This window comes from Pseudophryne corroboree, chromosome 1, assembly GCF_028390025.1.
Source record: "Pseudophryne corroboree isolate aPseCor3 chromosome 1, aPseCor3.hap2, whole genome shotgun sequence".
Taxonomy (NCBI): domain Eukaryota; kingdom Metazoa; phylum Chordata; class Amphibia; order Anura; family Myobatrachidae; genus Pseudophryne; species Pseudophryne corroboree.
In genome coordinates, this window is record NC_086444.1 from 858,250,479 (window position 1) to 858,276,640 (window position 26,162).

At 47.4% G+C, this 26,162-nt stretch overlaps 1 protein-coding gene across 1 annotated transcript in view; it reads left to right on the plus strand.

Annotated features, from left to right (window-relative positions):
- The first annotated feature begins 1,263 nt into the window (after positions 1 to 1,263).
- FNTA (farnesyltransferase, CAAX box, subunit alpha) overlaps positions 1,264 to 26,162 on the plus strand; it is a 66,187-nt gene continuing 41,288 nt past the window's right edge. Inside the window, exons 1-2 of the mRNA XM_063919971.1 lie at positions 1,264 to 1,564; positions 2,040 to 2,125. Of these exons, the coding sequence (XP_063776041.1) occupies positions 1,401 to 1,564; positions 2,040 to 2,125 (250 nt within the window). The 5' untranslated portion in view covers positions 1,264 to 1,400. The remainder of the gene's footprint in view (positions 1,565 to 2,039; positions 2,126 to 26,162) is intronic.

Below are 26,162 nucleotides of genomic sequence, written 5' to 3' on the forward strand. Positions count from 1 at the left end.
TAGGACTTAAGTGACGGCACAAGTCACTTAAATCCAAAGTGACTTTGCAGCTACGCCTGGAAGATTGGAGTGCCAGCCGTTGGAAAATTACATATATATATATATATATATATATATACTGTATATATATATCTCACATACCCTCCAACATTTTACACATAAAGGTGGTCATTCCGAGTTGATCGCAGCCAGCAACTTTTTGCTTCTGGTGTGATCAACTAAAGTCCACGCCTATGGGGCAGTGTGTTTTAGCTTAGCAGGGCTGCGAACGCTTGTGCACCCCTGCTAAGCTAAAAATGTTTTATGTAAAAGAAGACTAGCCCTAGACCTACTTACCCTGTGCGACGGCTCCAGCGATGCAGGTCCCAGCTTTGACGTCAGACATCCGCCCTCCGTTCTTCTGACCACGCCTGCGTTTTCTCCACCACTCCCCGAAAACGGCCGCCAACAGTCTGGTGACGTCCAGGAACGCCTTCTTTCTGTCAATCTTCTTGCGGCCGCTGCTGCGACCGCTTTCTTCGTAAACCGCGTCGTAACCGGCAACGCATTCCGGACCCGTTCGCACCCCGAACGGGTCAGAATGACCCCCCAAAACCGGTCCAAATTAGGAAAGTAGGTGTGGCCAAGTTAAAAGGGGGTGGGGTCACACCCGCTTTCCTATACTTTCAATGGAAATTTGGACAGCCAAAAATCAGTACAAAGCCCTTTTTGGCAGGTACAGACCATAAAAAAGGGTACTGTGCCTGCCAAAAAGGTACAGTTGGAGGGTATGCTATCTATCTAAATATATATATATATATATATATATATATATATACATACACATATATATATCTATATATATATATATATATATACACACACACACACATATATATATGTATATATAAATATATATGTATATATATATCTGTATACATATATATATATATATATGTATACATATATATATATATAGATATATATATACATATATATCTATATATATATATATATATGTATACATATATATATATATATATATATATTTATTTTATTATTATTTTAAATATCGATCAGCTGCTTTACAATTTTTCCAGACAGGCTATATAGCTGCGCTTAAATGAGAGTAATCTACTCGGCTAGCCTACTAAAAATTTAATTTTACCATATTACACTACCAGAAGTTATGACCGCACAGCAGCAAGTCTGTCTCCTAGAAAATGGATGCTGTCAGACACGGATAGTGGCGAGATAGAATACAGTTCGACCTCTAGCGGATGGTTTATCACACAGTAAACTTGCGCCTATACACAGGAGCTGGAAGCGATGGCATTGGCCGGTCCCGGGCTCAGGCTGATAACGCAGCTTCCTCTTCCAGGCTATCTCTCTGCCACCTTCCTCCCGGTAGCTGGGTGAAGATGCAGCAGTGTCCGGGAGAGGCAGATTATGGGGAGTTCGCTGGGCAGGAGACAGGCGGGGATGCTGCGGTGCTGGATCTGGGCTATGAGGTCCTGGACATAGAAGGAGCTGGAGACTCCGAAATTGACTATGACAGCCTGTCTGATCGCTACATTCTCTACCGGTACTTATTCCATTTAGAACGAAGTGCACTAAATGCATACTAAGGGGGAGATGTATCAAAGCTTGGAGAGAGAGAAAGTAATAACCAATCAGCTCCTGTCATTTAAAAAAATTGTGTTTGAAAAATGACAGGAGCTGATTGGTTAGTGTACCCCGGTCAGCCAGTCCAACCCTGACTTTCTATCTCCCCAAGATTCTTTGATGAATCTCCCTCTATGTACTGCATGGTGGTTACTGTCACATAGAATGCAGTGCTGTAAGGATTCGTTACCAATTCTTTGTGAGCGTTGCAATGATCGAGTACAGAAGCTTTGCTTTCTTCTAATAACACAGTGAGAGCCATCATTTTTTCCTATTCTGTGTTAGTTGTACAGTTATGGTGCTGTTATCTTTGAACACTTGCTAAATAAATAGTGTCACTGATGTAGGTGAGATGGCTTATGCATAATAGTTACACAACTCATTTATATTCACAGAGATCGAAAAGAATGGGCGGATGTGAACCCTGTACCTCAAGATGATGGACCAAACCCAGTTGTTCAAATTGTTTATAGTGAAAAATGTAAGTAGCTGAGTTTATGTAAATGGATTGGGTTCAAATGTCGTCAGTCAGAATACCGACTGCGCCATTCCGACAGGAGGAAGGTAAATATACTTACCTTCCCCCAATGGACCCCTAACCCTCCCTTCCCACCAGGGCCGTAACTAGGTGTGTGTGGAGGGGGCACCACACATAGCGTTGCAAGGTAGGGGGCGCTGTTGGTGGCACTTGTCTATTACCTGTTTTAATTACTTTCACTTGTACCTTCCTCCCCCCTCCTTTTTGAAACCCAGCATCTCCTGGCCGTCCCTATCTCCTACCCCCACCCCTTCTGTCGCTAATAACTATACAAAAGGGGTGTTAAACTTGCGGCCCCTACCGCATCCTTTTGCGTCCCCTAGCCAGGTAACCGTTGGCAGAAAATTGAGCCAAAACGCTGACCAGGTTAGAGGTGTCCATCCGGCCCTCGCTCCGGGATGTAGCCCACCTCGTCCGAGCTCTGTAGGATGACCAGGGGCCGGCTCAGCAGCTGCCACCCCCCAGCAGCAGCACCGCAGACAGGAACGGGCTCTGGACATCAGCAGAGAGTGAAGATGGGAGTGGGCTGGAGCACTTTCCAGTTGCCTGATCCCCCACTAACGCATTTCATCCCCCTCTGGGGTCTTTTTTCAAGGTAATGAGTGTTGCAAGTCCAGCCAAACAATCCTTATATACCCATAATATCCAATCCCTTCACTTCCCCCTACTGAAAAATACATAACTGCTGAGGCTGGTCTCTCTTCAATCCTAAATCTCTAAATCATGTGACCATAAACAGTTCCCATCTCCAGGGCAGCAGTGTGTTTTTCTATTAACACTGATGTCACTTGATATTGGTCACGTGTTCTGGCTCGGCGTCTATCTGCTGCCATCTTTTATGCTTCCGTATTCTCCATCACTGCATTTCCATTCCCATGGAGATTGCACTGTGACTGCTTCATTTCCTCCCCGCCTGCTGTCTTGGTGACGTGTCGGGCACTCTGTATTTCTGTATTCAGGATAGATGCGTGTATGTTGTTATGGCAACAGAAGCAGCCTGTCATCGCTGCCTTTAAACTTGGGATTTTATATGTATTTTATCTAAGCATATATTATATATGCAGAATTGCTGACATTGGTCATTTATAAAAAAAAAAAAATTCTGTTTTATTGCATGTTGCAATTACCTCTTTATCTGTCCCTACATCCCTGCTGCCTCTCTCTCTGTTTCTTCACCCCTGCTGTTTCTCTTTCTGTCCCTACGCCCCTGCTGCCTCTCTCTGTCCCTGCTGCCTCTCTCTGTCCCTACGTCCCTGCTGCCTCTCATTGTCCCTATGTCCTTGCTGCCTCTTTCTTTCTATGCCCCTGTTGCCTCTTCCTGTCCCTGAGTTCCTGCTGTCTTACTCTGTCTTTGCCCGCACACTCTCTCTGTGTCCCTGCTGCCTCTATCTGTTCCTACATCCCTGCTGCCTCTCTCTTCGTCCCAACTCCATCTCCCTAAGTTAGTGTTCACTCTAAGCTTCTTTCGCAGGGCGCTGCGCCCTGCCCCTTTTCTGAGTGACAGAAAGCGCCCTGCCTGTTTGTGCCCGCCCTGCCGCCCTGTTAATCACCAAAGGACTGCCTTCTCCCCGCGCCAGCGCTGTCACTTCTCCCCGCGCCAGTGTGCTGTCATTTCTCCCCCTGCCGCACTGTTACTCCTCCCCCCGCCGCGCTGATAGCTCTCAGTTGAAGGTGGAGACTGGGTCAGCGTGCAGCGTGGAGGAGCAGCCAATCAGAGCCTGCGGTGTCTCCCGCCCGCCAGTCCTCCGGCATGGTTTGAAATTCCCCCTCACCACGGCGCTGCACGGCCATTCCCCCTCACCACGGCGACCTGGGCTCCGCCGTCAGCATCAAGAGACTGGACCCGCTGCAACGGTGAGTGCTGCTCTGCATCTGCCCGTCCTCCCCTCCCTCCCAGTGCTCTCTCCCTGGTGCAGTGTTTCTCAGTGCTCTCTACCTAGTGCAGTGTTTCTCAGTGCTCTCTACCTAGTGCAATGTTTCTCAGTGCTCTCTACCTAGTGCAGTGTTTCTCAGTGCTCTCTACCTAGTGCAATGTTTCTCAGTGCTCTCTACCTGGTGCAATGTTTTTCAGTGCTCTCTACCTGGTGCAATGTTTTTCAGTGCTCTCTACCTGGTGCAATGTTTTTCAGTGCTCTCTACCTGGTGCAGTGTTTCTCAGTGCTCTCTACCTGGTGCAATGTGTCTCAGTGCTCTCTACCTGGTGCAATGTGTATAACGTGCTCTCTACCTGGTGCAATGTTTCTCGGTGCTCTCTACCTGGTGCAATGTTTCTCGGTGCTCTCTACCTGGTGCAATGTTTCTCGGTGCTCTCTACCTGGTGCAATGTTTCTCGGTGCTCTCTACCTGGTGCAATGTTTCTCGGTGCTCTCTACCTGGTGCAATGTTTCTCGGTGCTCTCTACCTGGTGCAATGTTTCTCGGTGCTCTCTACCTGGTGCAATGTTTCTTTAGTGTGTCTCAGTGCTCTCTACCTGGTGCAGTGTGTCTCAGTGCTCTCTACCTGGCGCAATATGTATAACGTGCTCTAACTGGTGCAATGTGTATAATGTGCTCTACCTGTCGCAGTGTGTATAGGAGGTTCTACCTGGTGCAGTGTGTATTAGCTGCACTACTGTGTGGTGTAATGTGAATTGCCACTATTATGTGGCCATGCCCCTTCCCCACGAAAAACAACGCCCCTAAATTTCTCTAACGTCCTAGTGGATGCTGGGGACTCCGTCAGGACCATGGGGGATAGCGGCTCCGCAGGAGACAGGGCACAAAAGCAAGCTTTTAGGATCACATGGTGTGTACTGGCTCCTCCCCCTATGACCCTCCTCCAAGCCTCAGTTAGGTTTTTGTGCCCGGCCGAGAAGGGTGCAATCTAGGTGGCTCTCTTAAAGAGTTACTTAGAAAAAGTTTTTAGGTTCTTTATTTTCAGTGAGTCCTGCTGGCAACAGGCTCACTGCATCGAGGGACTTAGGGGAGAGATTTTCAACTCACCTGCGTGCAGGATGGATTGGATTCTTAGGCTACTGGACATAGCTCCAGAGGGAGTCGGAACACAGGGCTCGCCCTGGGGTTCGTCCCGGAGCCGCGCCGCCGACCCCCCTTGCAGACGCTGAAGATGAAGAGGTCCGGAACCAGGCGGCAGAAGACTCTCAGTCTTCATCAGGTAGCGCACAGCACTGCAGCTGTGCGCCATTGTTGTCAGCACACTTCACACAGCGGTCACGGAGGGTGCAGGGCGCTGGAGGGGGGCGCCCTGGGCAGCAATGTATAATACCTGTATGGCGAAAAATACATCACATATAGCCCTTGAGGCTATATGGATGTATTTAACCCCTGCCAGATATCTAAAACTCCGGAGAAGAAGCCCGCCGAAAAGGGGGCGGGGCCTATTCTCCTCAGCACACAGCGCCATTTTCCCTCACAGAAAGGCTGGTGGGAAGGCTCCCATGCTCTCCCCTGCACTGCACTACAGAAACAGGGTTAAAACAGAGAGGGGGGGCACTGATTTGGCGATATGTATATATATTAAAATGCTATAAGGGAGGAACACTTATATAAAGGTTGTCCCTGGATAATTATAGCGTTTTGGTGTGTGCTGGCAAACTCTCCCTCTGTCTCCCCAAAGGGCTAGTGGGTCCTGTCCTCTATCAGAGCATTCCCTATGTGTGTGCTGTATGTCGGTACGTGTGTGTCGACATGTATGAGGAAAATATTGGTGAGGAGGCGGAGCAAATTGCCTGTATGGTGATGTCACTCTCTAGGGAGTCGACACCGGAATGGATGGCTTATTTATGGAAATTACGTGACAATGTCAACACGCTGCAAGCCGGTTGACGACATGAGAGGGCCGGCGAACAAATTAGTATCTGTCCAGGCGTCTCAAACACCGTCAGGGGCTGTAAAATGCCCATTTACCTCAGTCGGTCGACACAGACCCAGACACGGACACTGATTTCAGTGTCGACGGTGAAGAAACAAACGTATTTTCTTTTAGGGCCACACGTTAAGGGCAATGAAGGAGGTGTTACATATTTCTGATACTCCAAGTACCACAAAAAAGGGTATTATGTGTGAGGTGAAAAAACTACCTGTAGTTTTTCCTGAATCAGATAAATTAAATGAAGTGTGTGATGATGCGTGGGTTTCCCCCGATAGAAAATTATTGGCGGTATACCCTTTCCCGCCAGAAGTTAGGGCGCGGTGGGAAACACCCCTCAGGGTGGATAAGGCGCTCACACGCTTATCAGAACAAGTAGCGGTACCATCTACGGATAGGGCCGTACTTAAGGAGCCAGCTGATAGGATATTTTTCAGCCTCCTAAAAAGTATACACACACATGCTGGTGTTATACTGCGACCAGCGATCGCCTCAGCCTGGATGTGCAGAGCTGAGGTGGCTTGGTCGGATTCCCTGACTAAAAATATTGATACCTTTGACAGGGACAGTATTTTATTGACTATAGAGCATTTAAAGGATGCATTTCTATATATGCGAGATGCGCAGAGGGATATTTGCACTCTGGCATCAAGAGTAAATGCGATGTCCATATCTGCAAGAAGATGTTTATGGACACGACAGTGGTCAGGTGATGCAGATTCCAAACGGCACAAAGATGTATTGCCGTATAAAGGGGAGGAGTTATTTGGGGTCGGTCCATGGGACCTGGTGGCCAGGGCAACTGCTGGAAAATCCACCGTTTTTTACCCTAAGTCACATCTCTGCAGAAAAAGACACCGTCTTTTCAGCCTCAGTCCTTTCGTCCCTATAAGAGTCATATCTGCCCAGGGATAGAGGAAAGGGAAGAAGACTGCAGCAGGCAGCCCATTCCCAGGAACAGAAGCCCTCCACCGCTTCTACCAAGTTCTCAGCATGACGCTGGGACCGTACTGGACCCCTGGATCCTACAAGTAGTATCCAAGGGGTACAGATTGGAATGTCGAGAGGTTTCCCCCCTCGCAGGTTCCTGTAGTCTGCTGTACCAATGTCTCCCTCCGACAGGGAGGCAGTATTGAAAACAATTCACAAGCTGTATTCCCAGCAGGTGATAATAAATTTACCCCTCCGACAACAAGGAAAGGGGTATTACTCCACACTATATGGTGGTACTGAAGGCTAGGTGAGACCTATTCTAAATCTGAAAAATTTGAACACTTACAAGGGTTCAAATCCAGATGGAGTCACTCAGAGCAGTGATAGCAAAGAACAAGGGGACTATATGGTGTCCCGGGACATCAGGGATGCTTACCTCCATGTCCCAAAATTTGCCTTTTCTCACCAAGGGTACCTCAGGTTCGTGGTACAGAACTGTCACTATCAGTTTCAAGACGATGCCGTTGGATTGTCCAAGGCACCCCGGGTCCTTACCAAGGTAATGACCGAAAGGAGGATTCGTCTTCAAAGAAAATGGACGACCTCCTGATAAGAACAAGGTCCAGAGAACAGTTGGAGGTCGGAGTAGCACTATCTCAAGTAGTTCTACGACAGCACGGGTGGATTCTAAATATTCCAAAACCGCAGTTGTTCCGACGACACGTCTGCTGGTCCTAGGGATGATTCTGGACACAGTCCAGGAAAAGGTGTTTCTCCCAGAGGAGAAAGCCAGGGAGTTATCCGAGCTAATCGGGATCCTCCTAAAACCAGGAAAAGTGTCAGTGCATCATTGCACAAGAGTCCTGGTAAAAATGGTGGCTTATTACGAAGCGCTTCCATTCGGCAGATTTCACGCAAGAACTCTTCAGTGGGATCTGCTGGACAAATGGTCCGGATCGCATCTTCAGATGCATCAGCGGATAACCCTATATCCAAGGACAAGGGTGTCTCTCCTGTGGTGATTACAGAGTGCTCATCTTCTAGAGGGCCGCAGATTCGGCATTCAGGATTGGATGCTCGTGACCACGGAGGCCAGCCTGAGAGGCTGGGGAGCAGTCACACAAGGAGTGTGATCAAGTCTGGAGAATTCTCTCCACATAAATATACTGGAGCTAAGAGCAAATTTATAATGCTCTAAGCTTAGCAAGACCTCTGCTTCAAGGTCAGCCGGTATTGATCCAGTGGGATAACATCACGGCAGTCGCCCACGTAAACAGAAAGGGCGGCACAAGAAGCAGGAGGACAGTGGCAAAACTGCAAGGATTTTTCGCTAGGCGGAAAATCATGTGATAGCACTGTCAGCAGTGTTCATTCCGGGAGTGGACGACTGGGAAGCAGACTTCCTCAGTACCTCCACCCGGGAGAGTGGGAACTTCATCGGGAAGTTTTCCGCATGATTGTGAACCGTTGGGAAAGACCAAAGGTGGACATGATGGCGTCCCGCCCGAACAAAAAATGGGACAGGTATTGCGCCAGGTCACGAGACCTTCAGGCGATAGCTGTGGACGTCCTGGTAACACCGTGGGTGTAACAGTCGGTGTATGTGTTCCCTCCTCTGCTTCTCATAACCAAGGTATTGAGAATTATAAGACATAGAGGAGTAAGAACTATACTCGTGGCTCCGGATTGGCCAAGAGGGACTTGGTAACCGGAACTTCAAGAGATGCTCACAGAGGACTAATGGCCTCGGGAGCTAAGAAGGGATTTGCTTTCAGCAAGTACCATGTCTGTTCCAAGAGGAACCGTGGCATCGGCCTTTAAGAAAGGACCTGCTCCAGCAGGGACCTTGTCTGTTCCAAGACTTACCGCGACTGCGTTTGACGGCATGGCGGTTTGAACGCCGGATCCTAAGGGAAAAGGCATTCCGGAAGAGGTCATACCTACCCTGGTCAAAGCCAGGAAGGAGGTGACCGCACAACGTTATCACCACATGTGGTAAAAATATGTTGCGTGGGTGAGGCCAGGAAGGCCCCACGAAAAAATTTCAACTAGGTCGTTTCCTGCACTTCCTGCAAACAGGAGTGTCTATGAGCCTAAAATTGGTGTCCATTAAGGTTCAAGTTTCGGCCCTATAGATTTTCTTCCAGAAAGAATTGGCTTCAGTTCCTGAAGTCCAGACGTTTGTCAAGGGAGTATTGCATATACAGCCCTTGTGTGCCTCCAGTGGCACCGTGGGATCTCAACGTAGTGTTGGGATTCCTCAAATCATATTGGTTTGAACCACTCAAATCTGTGGATTTGAAATATCTCACATGGAAAGTGACCATGCTGTTGGCCCTGGCCTCGGCCAGGCGATTGTCAAAATTGGCGGCTTTGTCTTACAAAAGCCCATATTTGATTTTCCATTCGGACAGGGCAGAACTGCGGACTCGTCCCCAGTTTCTTCCTAAGGTGGTGTCAGCGTTTCACCTGAAACAACCTATTGTGGTGCCTGCGGCTACTAGGGACTTGGAGGACTCCAAGTTGCTAGACGTTGTCAGGGCCCTGAAAATATATATATATATATATATATAATTCCAGGACGGCTGGAGTCAGAAAGTCTGACTTGCTGTTTATGTTGTAGGCACCCAAAAAGCTGGGTGCTCCTGCTTTTAAGCAGACTATTGCTCGTTGGATTTGTAGTACAATTCAGCTTGCACATTCTGTGGCAGGCCTGCCACAGCCAAAATCTGTAAATGCCCATTCCACAAGGAAGGTGGGCTCATCTTGGGCGGCTGCCCGAGGGGTCTCGGCTTTACAACTTTGCCGAGCAGCTACTTGGTCAGGGGCAAACACGTTTGCTAAATTCTACAAATTTGATACCCTGGCTGAGGAGGACCTGGAGTTCTCTCATTCGGTGCTGCAGAGTCATCCGCACTCTCCCGCCCGTTTGGGAGCTTTGGTATAATCCCCATGGTCCTGACGGAGTCCCCAGCATCCACTAGGACGTTAGAGAAAATAAGATTTTACTTACCGATAAATCTATTTCTCATAGTCCGTAGTGGATGCTGGGCGCCCATCCCAAGTGCGGATTGTCTGCATTACTTGTACATAGTTATTGTTACAAAAAAAATCGGGTTATTATTGTTGTGAGCCATCTTTTTTAGAGGCTACTTCATTGTTATCATACTGTTAACTGGGTTAAAATCACAAGTTGTACGGTGTGATTGGTGTGGCTGGTATGAGTCTTGCCCGGGATTCAAGATCCTTCCTTATTGTGTACGCTCGTCCGGGCACAGTACCTAACTGAGGCTTGGAGGAGGGTCATAGGGGGAGGAGCCAGTACACACCATGTGATCCTAAAAGCTTGCTTTTGTGCCCTGTCTCCTGCGGAGCCGCTATCCCCCATGGTCCTGACGGAGTCCCCAGCATCCACTACGGACTATGAGAAATAGATTTATCGGTAAGTAAAATCTTATTTTTTGCTGCGCGCCATTGGCGCGCACTGCCCATTCTTAATCATGTGGGAATGGGAGGACCAAGCATTATAGTATGTACCTAATTTTGCCCTTCTAGCTGAAAAATGTGCCCTCCCGAACGAAAAATGTGCCCTCCCGAATGAAAAATGTGCCCTACCCGTGATCAGCACCCTGCCCTAAAAAAATCCTAGAGTGAACACTACTAAGTCCTTGGTGGCTCTTTCTGTCCCTAAATCCCTGCTGTCTATCTCTGTCCCTATGTCTTTGCCGGAACCCTCTCTCGGTGTCTCTGCCTCTATGTCCCTGTTGTCATTCTCTCTCTACAGACCTGAGAGGGGGGGGGCTTAAAAATGTTGCTATGGTGCCCACAAAGTTCTAGTTAAGCCCCTGCCTCTATATAATTGTGGGGCTGATTCAGAGGTGGACACTAATGGCACCTCTGCAGTTGTGCAGAATTATGCAAAAGCTACATAAGGTGTATTAAGTAAAAGAGTAGCCCAGGATTCTGTAATGTGCTGCTGCATCTGAAGGGGCAGCACGGGATCATCTGCGTGCACATAGGACATCGAGTAACCCTGAGGTTACTCAGGATGTTGCAGGACCAGATCTGCGCGTGTGCAGCGCGGTGCCCACTCATGTGCAGATTATTAAACATCAGAGATTTATGTAAATCTCAGAATCAGGCCCTATATGTGTAACCAATATCTCCCCATATTAACTAATAACACTGTTCTGTAACATGACTTTTTCTTTTATCTTTGGCCTAATCTGAGCCGGACAGGGCCATGCCAGCTCAGGAGCTCCAACGGCACATCTTGTCCTACCGGCATTACAACATGGATGGGAGAAAACCTGAGATTTGGGCACTACCATAAGTGCCCGATATGTGCATTGCAGCAATACCCAAGGGAGAGATGTAGAAAACCTTCTAAAGATTTTGTATCCATAGCAACCAATGAGCTTCTAGCTATCATTTATCAGATATATTCTATAAAATGATAGCTAGAACCTGGTTGGTTGCTATGGGCATTTGTATGGTGGTCACTGGGATGCTCCTTGGGCATTGTATGGTGGTCACTGGGATGCTCCCTGGGCATTGTATGGTGGTCACTGGGATGCTCCTTGGGCATTGTATGGTGGTCACTGGGATGCTGCTTGTATTGACTATCTCTCACTGGAATGGTAGACAGAGGCATTGTGAATTATTTTTTCTTTTACACTGCAAGGAAAAATGTAAGACCAGTGGGTGTTTAGCAATGGATGTGACCCCAGTAAGAATGCTCTATTTTATAATGACCTTTTACCAGGTTGGTGCTAATCTTTGGAATTTCCTGCTGTTGGATTAAGTAGTAGTAATCATTTAATGTGTGTACTTGTCACCCTGGTGTGCTGCCTACCAGTGCAATACCCTCACCCACTGGTGTGATCTCCACCTACTGTGACAGGATCCTTCTGCTGGTGCTGTGACTGGCTACCATGCTGCATTGGTCTTGCTTACTACCATTGTGGCTAATGCTAACAATTTGCTAACCCACAGTTTGTGTTGGGACCGCTTATAGGACTTACTCCACCCTACATGAGGCCACTTTTCATATATTTCCAGGGCCAGATTAAGTTCTCAATCCGCCCCTGACTGGCATGGAAGAGACGTGAATGATAAATCAAAGTAAATGTACCAGGAGGGTATTGACAAGCCATTAGAAAGTTATCGGAAGATGGAAACCCTTTTTAACATTATCTTATACTAGGAATCTCTTACCCTGTTTCCAAGAAAAAAAAAATTGTCCATTATTAATTTAACTTGTTAATTAAGTGAAAAGGAGACATGATATTTTCCGGGAGATGTATCAAGCCGCGGAGAGAGATAAAGTTGGGTATTTGCACAAAGCAAATGATGCTTCTAATTACAGGTATCATTTCATGTACTGTGCTAGATAAGTGACCGAAGATGATTGGTTGCTTTGGACATCTCCACTTTATCTCTCTCCAAGGCTTGATACATCTCCCCAAGAGTGCTGTATATAAAATATGTCTAGCTGCTATACAGCAGGTCAGGAGCACCAGCAGGACAGTAGAGTAATAATTTACAGACCCTGTGAAATTAGCATGCAATAAAGAACGGAGACTCAGTCAATGAATACGTGAAACATATTTTAGTTTATGCTAAAATATAAAAAGTTTATTATGAAGAATATTTAACAAATAATATTTGTGAGACATCTCCGAAAACAGTCAGTTTTGGAGACTGCCCACAAATATTAAACAGGCCCTGAATGTATGTATTGGGGACTGCAATGGATATTGGAGATATCTATTGCATTCCTCCTATTGTGATCACAAAGGCAGCCACCAAAAGTTTCTACGGCAGTTGGTAAACTGTAAAACTCACCAAGCTCCAGAATGCAAAGCATTTCTGAGCTTGGCCCGGCAGCTAATGCCATTTCTAAATGGCGTTTGTAGCCCGTGGGCTACATTATGCAATTCTTCCCTGGAGAGAGATCTTTGGGATCCCTCTGCATTACTGTCTGCTCTCACATATGCAGTCTGACGAATGCACATGTGAAGTAGTGCAGCCGGGGTCTAAACCCAGAAGTAAAGTGATCGCATTAGCGATTATTTTACCTTTTATACATTGCAGGGACGGGCATGAGATTGATTATGGCATAAAAGCTACACCTCTGGACTCACAAAGAGTCATCCTTCAGTACTCAGAAGAGGAAAACCCCCCTTAGGGGGAAACCTCTGGGGAACCATGACCTCAGGATCGCCCTTCCCTCTGGGCATTAAGAGGTGTACTAATAGGGGGATCAGTATGATATCCTGGCGCATGGGATCCCGGTGATCGTAATACTGACGCCGGGATCCCAGTGTGAAAAAGACCGACAGGAGTGAGCAGGGGCGTCAGAACATTTATGAGACAAAATGGAGGAAGCACCATGGTGGGGAGGAGGTGGGAAGAGAGAGGGAGACTGTCAGGGAAAGAAAGAGGGAGAGAGAGAGACTAAGTGTCAGGGAGAGTAAGGGATAGAAAGGGACAGTGTTAGGGAGAGAGAGGGGAGAGTGTGTTAGGGAGAGAGGAGAGTGTGTGTTAGGGAGCAAGAGTGTTAGGGGGAGAGAGGAGCGTTAGGGGGAGAGAGAGGAGTGATAGTGTTAGGGGAGAGAGAGGAGCGAGAGTGTTAGGGGGAGAGATGGAGTGAGAGACACTATTGTACCTGCCCTGATTACACAGCAGCACAGGAGGCGGGCACTCCTCGGCATTAGGCCATGCCCCCAAAACACCTGTGATTCGCGGCAGTTTGGCGCTGCTCTGCTGGGAGTTAGGGGTGGGGGAGCGCCGTTGCCTAGTCCCTGCACTGAAAATGAAAATGTAAGGTATGTTCCTGCTCACTCTCTTTGCTGCCCAGTGTAAGGTCCTTTCCTGATGTGTCACCACACACCTGTAGAAGACTATATAAACAAGAAAAATAAGAATTTACTCACCGGTAATTCTATTTCTCGTAGTCCGTAGTGGATGCTGGGAACTCCGTAAGGACCATGGGGAATAGCGGGCTCCGAAGGAGGCTGGGCACTCTAGAAAGATCTTAGACTACCTGGTGTGCACTGGCTCCTCCCACTATGACCCTCCTCCAAGCCTCAGTTAGGTACTGTGCCCGGACGAGCGTACACAATAAGGAAGGATTTTGAATCCCGGGTAAGACTCATACCAGCCACACCAATCACACCGTACAACTCGTGATATGAAACACAGTTAACAGTATGAAACAATAGAGCCTCTCAACAGATGGCTCAACAATAACCCGATTTAGTTAACCATAACTATGTACAAGTATTGCAGATAAACCGCACTTGGGATGGGCGCCCAGCATCCACTACGGACTACGAGAAATAGAATTACCGGTGAGTAAATTCTTATTTTCTCTAACGTCCTAGTGGATGCTGGGAACTCCGTAAGGACCATGGGGATTATACCAAAGCTCCCAAACGGGCGGGAGAGTGCGGATGACTCTGCAGCACTGAATGAGAGAACTCCAGGTCCTCCTCAGCCAGGGTATCAAATTTGTAGAATTTTTGCAAACGTGTTTGCCCCTGACCAAGTAGCTGCTCGGCAAAGTTGTAAAGCCGAGACCTCTCGGGCAGCCGCCCAAGATGAGCCCACCTTCCTTGTGGAATGGGCATTGACAGATTTTGGCTGTGGCAGGCCTGCCACAGTATGTGCAAGCTGAATTGTACTACAAATCCAACGAGCAATAGTCTGCTTAGAAGCAGGAGCACCCAGCTTGTTAGGTGCATATAGGATAAACAGCGAGTCAGATTTTCTGACTCTAGTTGTTCTGGAAACATATATTTTCAGTGCCCTGACAACGTCTAGCAACTTGGAGTCCTCCAAGTCCCTAGTAGCCTAGGCACCACAATAGGCTGGTTCAGGTGAAACGCTGACACCACCTTTGGGAGAAACTGGGGACGAGTCCTCAATTCTGCCCTATCCATATGGAAAATCAAATAAGGGCTTTTACAAGACAAAGCCGCCAACTTTGATACTCGCCTGGCAGAAGCCAAGGCCAATAACATAACCACCTTCCACGTGAGATATTTCAAATCCACGGTTTTTAGTGGTTCAAACCAATGTGATTTTAAGAAACTCAACACCACGTTGAGATCCCAAGGTGCCACAGGAGGCACAAACGGGGGCTGACTCTGCAGCACTCCTTTTATAAATGTCTGAACTTCAGGTACTGAAGCTAGTTCTTTTTGAAAGAAAATCGACAGAGCCGAGATCTGTACCTTAATGGAACCCAATTTAAGGCCCATAGTCACTCCTGCTTGCAGGAAATGCAGAAATCGACCTAGTTGAAATTCCTCTGTTGGGGCCCTTTCGGCCTCACACCATGCAACATATTTTCGCCATATGCGGTGATAATGAGTTGCTGTAACCTCTTTCCTGGCTTTAGTAAGCGTAGGAATGACTTCCTCCGGAATGCCCTTTTCCTTCAGGATCCGGCGTTCAACCGCCATGCCGACAAACGTAGCTGCGGTAAGTCTTGGAACAGACAGGGCCCCTGCTGCCGCAGGTCCTGTCTGAGTGGCAGAGGCCATGGGTCCTCTGATATAAATTCTTGAAGTTCTGGGTACCAAGCTCTTCTTGGCCATCCACGAGTATCGTTCTTACTCCTCGCCTTCTTATTATTCTCAGTACCTTTGGTATGAGAGGCAGAGGGGAGAACACATAAACCGACTGGTACACCCACGGTGTTACCAGAGCGTCCATAGCTATCGCCTGAGGGTCCCTTGACCCGGTGCAATATCTTTTATAGCTTTTTGTTGAGGCGGGACGCCATCATGTCCACCTGTGGCCTTTCCCAATGGTGTACAATCCTATTGGAAGACTTCTGGAGGAAGTCCCCATTCTCCCGGGTGGAGGTCGTGTCTGTTGAGAAGATCTGCTTCCCAGTTGTCCACTCCGGGAATGAACACTGCTGACAGTGCTAACACATGATTTTCCGCCTATCGGAGAATCCTTGTGGCTTCTGCCATCGCCATCCTGCTTCTTGTGCCGCCCTGTTGGTTTACATGGGCGACTGCCGTGATGTTGTCTGATTGGATCAGTACCGGCTGGTTTTGAAGCAGAGGCCTTGCCGGCCTCAGGGCATTGTAAATGGCCCTCAGGTCCAGAATATTTATGTGTAGGGAAATAACCTGACTTGACCAAAGTCCCTGGAAATTTCTTCCCTGTGTGACTGCCTCCCAGCCTCAAAGGCTGGAATCCATGGTCACTAGGACCTAGTCCTGTATGCCGAACCTGCGGCCCTCTTGAAGATGGGCACTCTGCAGCCACCACAGTAGAGATACCCTGGTCCTTGGAGACAGGGTTATCAGCCTATGCATCGGAAGATGCGATCCGGACCACTTGTCCAACAGGTCCCTCTGAAAAGTTCTTGTATGGAACCTGCCTAATGGGATTGCTTCGTAGGAAGCTACCATTTTTCCCAGGACTCGCGTGCAATGATGCACCACTACCTATTTTGGCTTCAGGAGGTCTCTGACTAGAGATGACAACTCCTTGGCTTTCTCCTCCGGGAGAAACACTATTTCTGGTTTATGTCCAGAACCATCCCCAGGAACAGTAGACGTGTCATAGGAACCAGCTGTGACTTTGGACTGTTTAGAATCCAACCATGCTGTTGTAGCACTTTCCAAAATAGTGCTACCCCGACTACCAACTGCTCCTTGGACTTCGCCCTTATAACGAGATTGTCCAAGTACGGGATAACTACAACTCCCTTTTTTTGAAGGAGTATCAACATTTCGGCCATTACCTTGATAAAACACCCTCGGTGCCATGTACAGTCCAAACGGCAGTGTCTGGACTTGGTAATGGTAATCCTGTACCACAAATCTGAGGTACTCCTGGCGAGGATGGTAAATGGGGACATGCAGGTAAGCATGCTTGATGTCCCAGGATACCATGTAATCCCCCTCGTCCAGGCTTGGAATAACCGCCCTGAGCGATTCCATCTTGAACTTGAATTTTTGTGTTCAAAGATTTTAAATATAAAATGGGTCACACCGAACCATGCGGTTTCGGTACCCCAACCCGTGTGGAATAGTAACCCCGTCCTTGTTGAAGTAGGGGCACCTTGAGTATTACCTGCTGGGAATACCGCTTATTAATTGCCTCTCGCACAGCCTCCCTGCCTGAGGGAGTTGTCAGCAAGGCATATTTTAGGAAACGGCTGGGGGGAGACATCTCGAATTCCAGCTTGTACCCCTGAAATACTACTTGAAAGAAACAGGGATCCACCTGTGAGCGAGCCCACTAATTGCTGAAATTTTTGAGACGGCCCCCCACCGTACCTGGCTACACCTGTGGAGCACCCGCGTCATGGTGTGGCCTCACAGGAGGCGGGGGAAGAATCTTGATTCTGGGAACAGGCTGACTGGTGCAGCTTTTTTCCCTCTACCCTTGTCTCTGTACAGAAAGGAAGCGCCATTTGTTTCTGAAGCCGAAAGGACTGTACCTTTGTCTGTGAGGAAACCTGAGGTAAAATTATTTCTTCCCAGCAGTTGCTGTGGATACGAGGTCCCAGAGACCATCCCCAAATAATTCCTCACCCTTATAAGGCTCTCTATGCGCTTTTTAAGTCAGCATCACCTGTCCAGTGACAGGTCTCTAATACCCTCCTGACAGAATGGACATTACATTTATTTTGGATGCCAACCGGCAAAATATCCCTCTGTGCATCCCCCATATATAAGACGACGTCTTTAATATGTTTTTATGTTTGCCCACTAGTATCCCTGTTTGACAGGGTCACCGACCACGCTGCAGCAGCACTATCTGCAGGTCTCAGTCTAGTACCTGAGTGTGTAAATACAGACTTCAGGATAGCCTCCTGTTTTTTATCAACAGGTACCTATTAAAGTGGCCGTATCCTAAGACGGCAGTGCCACCTTTTTTGACAAACGTGTGAGCGCCTTATCCACCCTAGGAGATATCTCCCAGCGTAACTTATCCACCTGGCGGGAAAGTGTACGCCATCAGTAACTTTTTATAAATTACCAGTTTCTTAACGGGGGAACCCACGCTTTCACACACTTCATTTATTCATCTGATGGGGGAACAAAACACTGCCTGTTTTTTCTCCCCAAACCTAAAACCCATTTTTAGAGGTGCTTGGGTTAAAGTCAGAAATGTATAACACATTTTTTATTGCCGGGATCACGTCACGGATGTTCCTAGTGGATTGTGTATATGTCTCCACCTTGTCGACACTGGAGTCAGACTCCGTGTCGACATCTGTGTCTGCCATCTGAGAGAGCGGGCGTTTTTGAGCCCCTGATGGCCTTTGAGACGCCTGGGCAGGCGCGGGCTGCGAAGCCGGCTGTCCCACAGCTGTTACGTCATCCACCCTTTTATGTAAGGAGTTGACACTGTCGGTTAATACCTTTCACCTATCCATTCACTCTGGTGTCGGCCCCACAGGGGGCGACATCACATATATCGGCCTCTGTTCTGTCACCATATAAGCCTCCTCATTCAACATGTCGACACAGCCGTACCGACACACCGCAGACACACAGGGAATGCTCTAAACGAGGACAGGACCCACAAAAGCCCTTTGGGGGGACAGAGTAAGAGTATGCCAGCACACACCAGAGCGCTATATATATACAGGGACTAACTGAGTTATGTCCCTAATAGCTTTTATATAATATACTGTATACAGTGCCAATTTTAATGCCCCCCCTCTCTTTTCCCTCTTACTGTGCAGGGAAGAGCCAGGGAGCTTCCCTCCAGCCGAGCTGTGAGGGAAAAATGGCGCCAGTGTGCTGAGGAGATAGGCTCCGCCCCTTTTTCGCGGCCTATTCTCCCGTTTTTTATGGAATTCTGGCAGGGGTATTTACCTCATATATAGCCCCTGGGGCCATATATTGAGGTATTTTAGCCAGCCAAGGTGTTTTTATTGCTGCCTCAGGGCGCCCCCCCCAGCGCCCTGCACCCTCAGTGACCGGAGTGTGAAGTGTGTGAGAGGAGCAATGGCGCACAGCTGCAGTGCTGTGCGCTACCTTGGTGAAGACAGAGTCTTCATGCCGCCGATTTTCCGGACCATCTTCTTGCTTCTGGCTCTGTAAGGGGGACGGCGGCGCGGCTCCGGGACCGAACATCAAGGCTGGGCCTGCGGTCGATCCCTCTGGAGCTAATGGTGTCCAGTAGCCTAAGAAGCCCAATCCGGCTGCAAGCAGGCGAGTTCGCTTCTTCTCCCCTTAGTCCCTCGCTGCAGTGAGCCTGTTGCCAGCAGGTCTCACTGAAAATAACAAATTCTAAGACTATAACTTTCTAAGAGCTCAGGAGAGCCCCTAGTGTGCATCCAACCTCGGCCGGGCACGAAATCTAACTGAGGCTTGGAGGAGGGTCATAGTGGGAGGAGCCAGTGCACACCAGGTAGTCTAAGATCTTTCTAGAGTGCCCAGCCTCCTTCGGAGCCCGCTATTCCCCATGGTCCTTACGGAGTTCCCAGCATCCACTAGGACGTTAGAGAAAGGTAGGATGGAACCTACTGTTGGCGCAAAGTTAAGATGATAGTTGTATTTCACCGTGGGATCACTGTCCAAGAATGATGGTGAGGAAGTTCGTTAATGCTCCCAAAACGTGTTCTTCGTGGAAGTAGCTTTCAATCGATGTTGCATGTAGAGAGAACACAAATAATGTACAAGGGTTCAGTGGGATTCCCCAAAAAAGTTAATTTGAATGAGGGTGACTTCTGCCCGGACTCTATGAACTATGGTGATACGGGGAAGTGTGCAGGTATCCGTAAGGGTTCACCCTGGTGTTTCAAGATAGGCGTGGCTCCTCACATGTGTGCTTACTTTCATACACTTGGAGAAAGCCTATAAAGGTTTCTTTAAAGCCTCTAAGTCAGGCATGTCCAAACTGCGGCCCTCCAGCTGTTGTGAAACTACATATCCCAGCATGCCCTGACACAGTTTTGCTGTCAGAGAATGGTAAATCAGTGTCAGGGCATTCTGGGATGTGTAGTTTCTCAACAGCTGGAGGGCCGCAGTTTGGACATGACTGCTCTAAGTAAATACTCCTGGTGCCAAAAATGGGTGTGCCCCAAATATTCACATGCAGATACTTCTAGATGATGCTCACATCTATGCTTACTTCAACAGACGCCGTACTTTCATGTAACGGTTTCTTTATTTCAGCAGGCTGGATGATCGTCCTCGTTCACTCCCTGACTTCGTATTGGGCTCAGTATAAAGCACAAACACGAAGGGGTGTGTGAGGTTTCATATACATTTATTATAAAAATTAATAAAAACAAATTCTGGATTGCATACCACAACAAACAGTCTCATGGATGTTATTCAGCAAAATCCAACAGTGAAAAAATGATGTTAACCCGGGATATCTCACCGTTTTCCTGCTGTTAGAACTGGTTGGAGTGGTACCTCAAATCCTCACATGCTCCACCAACGCGTTTCAACTATTTAGTCTTTATCAAGGTGCATGTGAGCTCTACCATACCCTCTATTTATACCTGGTATGATGTGTCTGTCCGCCCCTTCCTGGGCGGGACCCTGTTGTAATGCTAAGTTCTTTATTTTAATATAAATCATCCCTTTAATATATGGACTGAATGATATATGTAATGTTTATACTGGGCCGGGTGGAATAGGTGGATAAGAATGAAGAGAAATAGGAAAAGAAGCCGAAATGCGCCATGCGTTCCAAACGTGTGGAACGCATAGGGGGTCCGCCGGATTTCCGGCGGAAGCACCTGACCTAGATCAGACTATTGTGCTTCCGCTGGCCTGGTGGCGCCCGATACGTACCGCGTCATCTGGGACATGAGACGGGGATCGACGGCGCGGCTGGTCACGTGGGATATCGCGTGAGGGGTTGGTTCCACCCTTTTGCGTTCCAGATGGAGTGGAACGCATGACGTAATGGGCGGCCAGACGTGATAAGAGGATTCTTCCTGGTTTCCTACTTATTGCGCTGCTTAAACATGGGGACGCATCTAAGGGATAAATCTGATAGTAAGGACTGGTGGAGGGATAAATATATATAAGGTTACAGTGATTGGACCAATAAGCTACAGTAAAAATTACTACTTATAAACAATACTAATAAAATTGATACATAGTTGTAAACAGAAAGGGGTCATTCACAAATATTACAAGAATTGCAACAATTGCAACTATTACAAAGGAGGAAGACATGGTAACAATATATGTTGTACGCAATTATGTAATATGCGTGGTTAATAAAGTCCCCCCAATTGATGAGGCATAAACATGGGGACGCATCTGAGGGATGAATCTGATTGAAAGGACTGGTGGAGGGATAAATATATATAGGTTACAGTGATGAAATCAGAAAGTTATAATAAAAAATACTTATAAACAATAATAATAAAATGATTCATGATTGTAAAAAGAAAAGGGTTGTTCACAAATATTACAAGAATTGCAACAATTGCAAATATTAAAAAGGAGGAAGACATGGTGATAATATATGTTGCACGCAATTATGTGATATATGTATTTCATGCGGTCCCTCCAATTGATGAGTCAATTACAGTGTAAATGTCTAAAAACAATCCCTATATAGAGTATGTTATAATAAAATGGTCATATGAGCTGGATGAGACTTGAAGATGTTACAAAAACCATTTGGTTTCAAAATCCAGATTGAGACCGGCTGGATGTAAGGTGCCCATTTCAAAAATGCTCCGCATCTCTTTCTTTGCAAGTTCCTCCTCCATATTGTTTTTCCTCCAATTCCCCTTTATAATGTGAATTCCACAAAAGGATATCAAATCTTTGAGCTGGCAATGATGATGATCTTTGAAGTGTGCTGACACTCCATGGGAGGTGACTCCTTTTTTGATGTTGCGTACGTGTTCTGCCATGCGTTCTTTTAATTTCCTGGTGGTTCTTCCGACATATTGTTTTTTGCAAGAACACGTGATAAGATATACTACATGGTTGCTGTTACAAGTAATGAATTGGTGAATTTGTCTGCTTTTTCCAGTTGTGGTGGAAGTGTACTCTGTAATTTTGGATGTAGAACTTTTACAGTTCCTACACAAACTGCACGTTCCACATCTATGGAAACCTTTTGTCATGATGGTACCTGGTTTCTTCTTTTCTTGTGCCACACTTTTGACTAAGTGGTTCTTGAGGTTGTCTGCCTTCCTATATATGAATCTGGGTTTCTCTTTTAAGGTTCCTTTCAACATTGGATCACGTAGAAGGATCCCCCAGTGTTTTCTAATGATGGCTTCCATTTGCCTGTGTTGGCTACAGAATTTGGTGATGAAGGGTATACCTATATCCTCAGGCAGGTTCTTATCTCTTTTCTTAGGCTCCAACAGGTCTCTTCTGTTACTAGTCAGATATTCCTGAAAGGGAATGTCCACTGTGTTTGTTGTGTAACCCTTGGCCAAGAATTGTTCTTTTAATTCGGTTCCCTGTTTCTGATAGTCTTCCACTTTAGAGCAATTTTTCCTAATTCGGTAAAATTGGCTTTTGGGTACCGATGTAAGCCAATTATTATGATGGTTGCTGGTGGATGGTATAAATGAATTGCAGTCCGTTGGTTTCGTGTAGGTCCGTGTGTGCAAAAGGTCTTCTTCTACGAAGATCTCAAGGTCCAAAAAGTGTACTGATGTTTTACTGGTTTCAAAGGTAAGTACGATATTCTTATTGTTGTTATTTAGGAATTGGCAAAACTCCTGTAGTGACGAGTCTGTGCCATGCCATATAAAGAAGATGTCATCGATATACCGGACCCAGGTAATCAGGTCCGCCCCTATGCCGCTCCAACCATCCATGGATTCCTGTTCCCATTTGGCCATGAACAAGTTGGCATAGCTCGGAGCGAACCTGGTACCCATGGCGGTTCCCTTTGTTTGCAGGTAGTAGGAACCATCATAAAAGAAGAAATTGTTCTTCAAAATCAGCTGTATTCCCTCTAGGAGAAAGTCTTGGAATGGGTGTAGATGTGTTTCTTCTGAGATAAAATGTGACACTGAACTTAAACCGTCTAGATGGTTGATGATGGTGTATAGGGATGATACATCCGCTGTCACTAGATGGTAATCCGATTTCCACTCTAGGATTTCTAATTTCTTTATGAGGTCAGTGGAATCCTTAAGGTAAGACAGTGTTTTAATGACTATGGGCTGTAACAGATGATCTATGAATTGTGATAAATTAGACATAAGGGATTCAGGTCCAGCAACTAGGTCTCACAGGTGGTTTTTCCAAACTCTTGTGAACCTTGGGTAAGATGTAAAACACTGGTATGGATGGATTTTGTATTAACATATATTTATGATTTCTCTAACGTCCTAGTGGATGCTGGGGACTCCGTCAGGACCATGGGGGGTAGCGGGCTCCGCAGGAGACAGGGCACATCTAAAAAAGCTTTTAGGTCACATGGTGCGTACTGGCTCCTCCCCCTATGACCCTCCTCCAAGCCTCAGTTAGGTTTTTGTGCCCGTCCGAGAGGGTGCAATCTAGGTGGCTCTCTTAAAGAGCTAGTTAGAAAAGTTTTTTTTTAGGTTTCTAATCAGTGTCTCCTGCTGGCGACAGGAGCACTGCAACGAGGGACTTAGGGGAGAGACTTGCAACTCACCTGCCTGCAGGAGGATTGAAGTCTTAGGCTACTGGACACTGAGCTCCAGAGGGAGTCGGAACACAGGTCAGCCTGGGGTTCGTCCCGGAGCCGCGCCGCCGATCCCCCTTACAGACGCTGAAGAACGGCAGAACGGAGGTCCGGAAACAGGCGGCAGAAGACTTCAGTCTTCATAGAGGTAGCGCACAGCACTGCAGCTGTGCGCCATTGTTGCTACACGGCTCACGGATCTCGGTCACGGAGGGTGCAGGGCGCTGCTGGGGGCGCCCTGGGCAGCAATATAGAGTACCTTAGAGGCAAATAAATACATCACATATAGCCATTAAGGCTATATGTATGTATTTAACCCAGGCCAGTTTATTAGAAAAACCGGGAGAAAAGCCCGCCGGAAAAGGGGCGGAGCTTATTCTCCTCAGCACTCGGCGCCATTTTCCTGCACGGCTCCGCTGGTGAGGAAGGCTCCCACGACTCTCCCCTGCACTGCACTACAGAAACAGGGTAACAAAGAGAGGGGGGGCATAAATTGGCGATATAAATATATATTGAGAGCGCATATATAAAAACAACACCTTCTAGGGTTGTTATATACTGTATAGCGCTTTTGGTGTGTGCTGGCAAACTCTCCCTCTGTCTCCCCAAAGGGCTAGGAGGGTCCTGTCTTCAATAGAGCATTCACTGTGTGGCTGCTGTGTGTGTCGGTACGTGTGTGTCGACATGTATGAGGACGAAGTTGGTGTGGAGGCAGAGCAATTGCCGATGATGGTAATGTCACCCCCTAGGGAGTCGACACCGGAATGGATGGCTTTGGTTATGGAATTACGTGATAATGTCAGCACATTACAAAAGTCAGTTGACGAAATGAGACGCCCGGCAAACCAGTTAGTACCGGTTCAGGCATCTCAGACACCGTCAGGGGCTGTAAAACGTCCCTTACCTCAGTCAGTCGACACGGGTACCGACACAGATGAATCTAGTGTCGACGGTGAGGAAGTAAACGTATTTTCCAATAGGGCCACACGTTATATGATCACGGCAATGAAGGAGGCTTTGCAGCTCTCTGATACTACTGGTACCTCAAAAAGGGGTATTATGTGGGGGGTGAAAAAACTACCTGTATTTTTCCCAGAATCAGAGGAATTGAATGATGTGTGTGATGAAGCGTGGGTTACCCCCGATAGAAAAATGCTAATTTCAAAGAAGTTGTTGGCATTATACCCTTTCCCACCAGAGGTTAGGGCGCGCTGGGAATCACCCCCTAAGGTGGATAAGGCGCTCACACGTTTATCAAAGCAAGTGGCGTTGCCGTCTCCTGATACGGCCGCCCTCAAGGATCCAGCAGATAGGAGGCTGGAAACTACACTGAAGAGTATATACACACATACGGGTGTTATACTGCGACCGGCAATAGCCTCAGCCTGGATGTGCAGTGCTGGGGTAGTGTGGTTGGATTCTCTGACTGAAAATATTGAGACCCTGGATAGGGACAGTATTTTATTGACTCTAGAGCAATTAAAGGATGCTTTTCTTTATATGCGAGATGCTCAGAGGGATGTTTGTACTCTAGCATCAAGAGTAAGCGCGATGTCCATATCTGCTAGAAGAAGTTTATGGACGCGACAGTGGTCAGGTGATGCGGATTCCAAGAGGCATATGGAAGTATTGCCATATAAAGGAGAGGAATTGTTTGGGGTCGGTCTTTCGGACCTGGTGACCACGGCAACTGCCGGCAAATCCACCTTTTTACCTCAGACCCCTTCACAACAGAAAAAGACACCGTCTTTTCAGCCGCAGTCCTTTCGCTCCTATAAAAAGCGACCAAAAGGACAGTCTTATCTGCCGAGAGGCAGAGGAAAGGGTAAGAAAGGGCAGCACGCAGCCCCTGCCCAGGAACAGAAGCCCGCCCCGGCTTCTACAAAGCCATCAGCATGACGCTGGGGCTTTACAAGCGGACCCAGGAACGGTGGGGGGTCGACTCAAGATTTTCAGCAATCAATGGGCTCACTCACAAGTGGACCCGTGGGTCCTGCAGATAATATCTCAGGGTTACATGCTGGAGTTCGAAAGGTTTCCCCCTCGCCGGTTCCTAAAGTCTGCTTTACCAACGTCTCCCTCAGAAAGGACGTCGGTTTTGGAAGCCATTCACAAGCTGTATTCTCAGCAGGTGATAGTCAAGGTACCCCTCCTACAACAGGGAAAGGGGTATTATTCCACACTATTTGTGGTACCGAAGCCGGACGGTTCGGTAAGACCTATTCTAAATCTGAAATCCTTGAACCTGTACATACAGAAATTCAAGTTCAAAATGGAGTCACTCAGAGCAGTGATAGCGAATCTGGAAGACGGGGACTTCATGGTGTCCCTGGACATAAAGGATGCTTATCTGCATGTCCCAATTTACCCCTCACACCAAGGGTATCTCAGGTTCGTGATACAAGACTGTCATTATCAGTTTCAAACTATGCCGTTTGGTTTGTCTACGGCCCCTCGGGTCTTTACCAAGGTAATGACCGAAATGATGGTTCTTCTACGAAGAAAAGGCGTATTAATTATCCCTTACTTGGACGATCTCCTG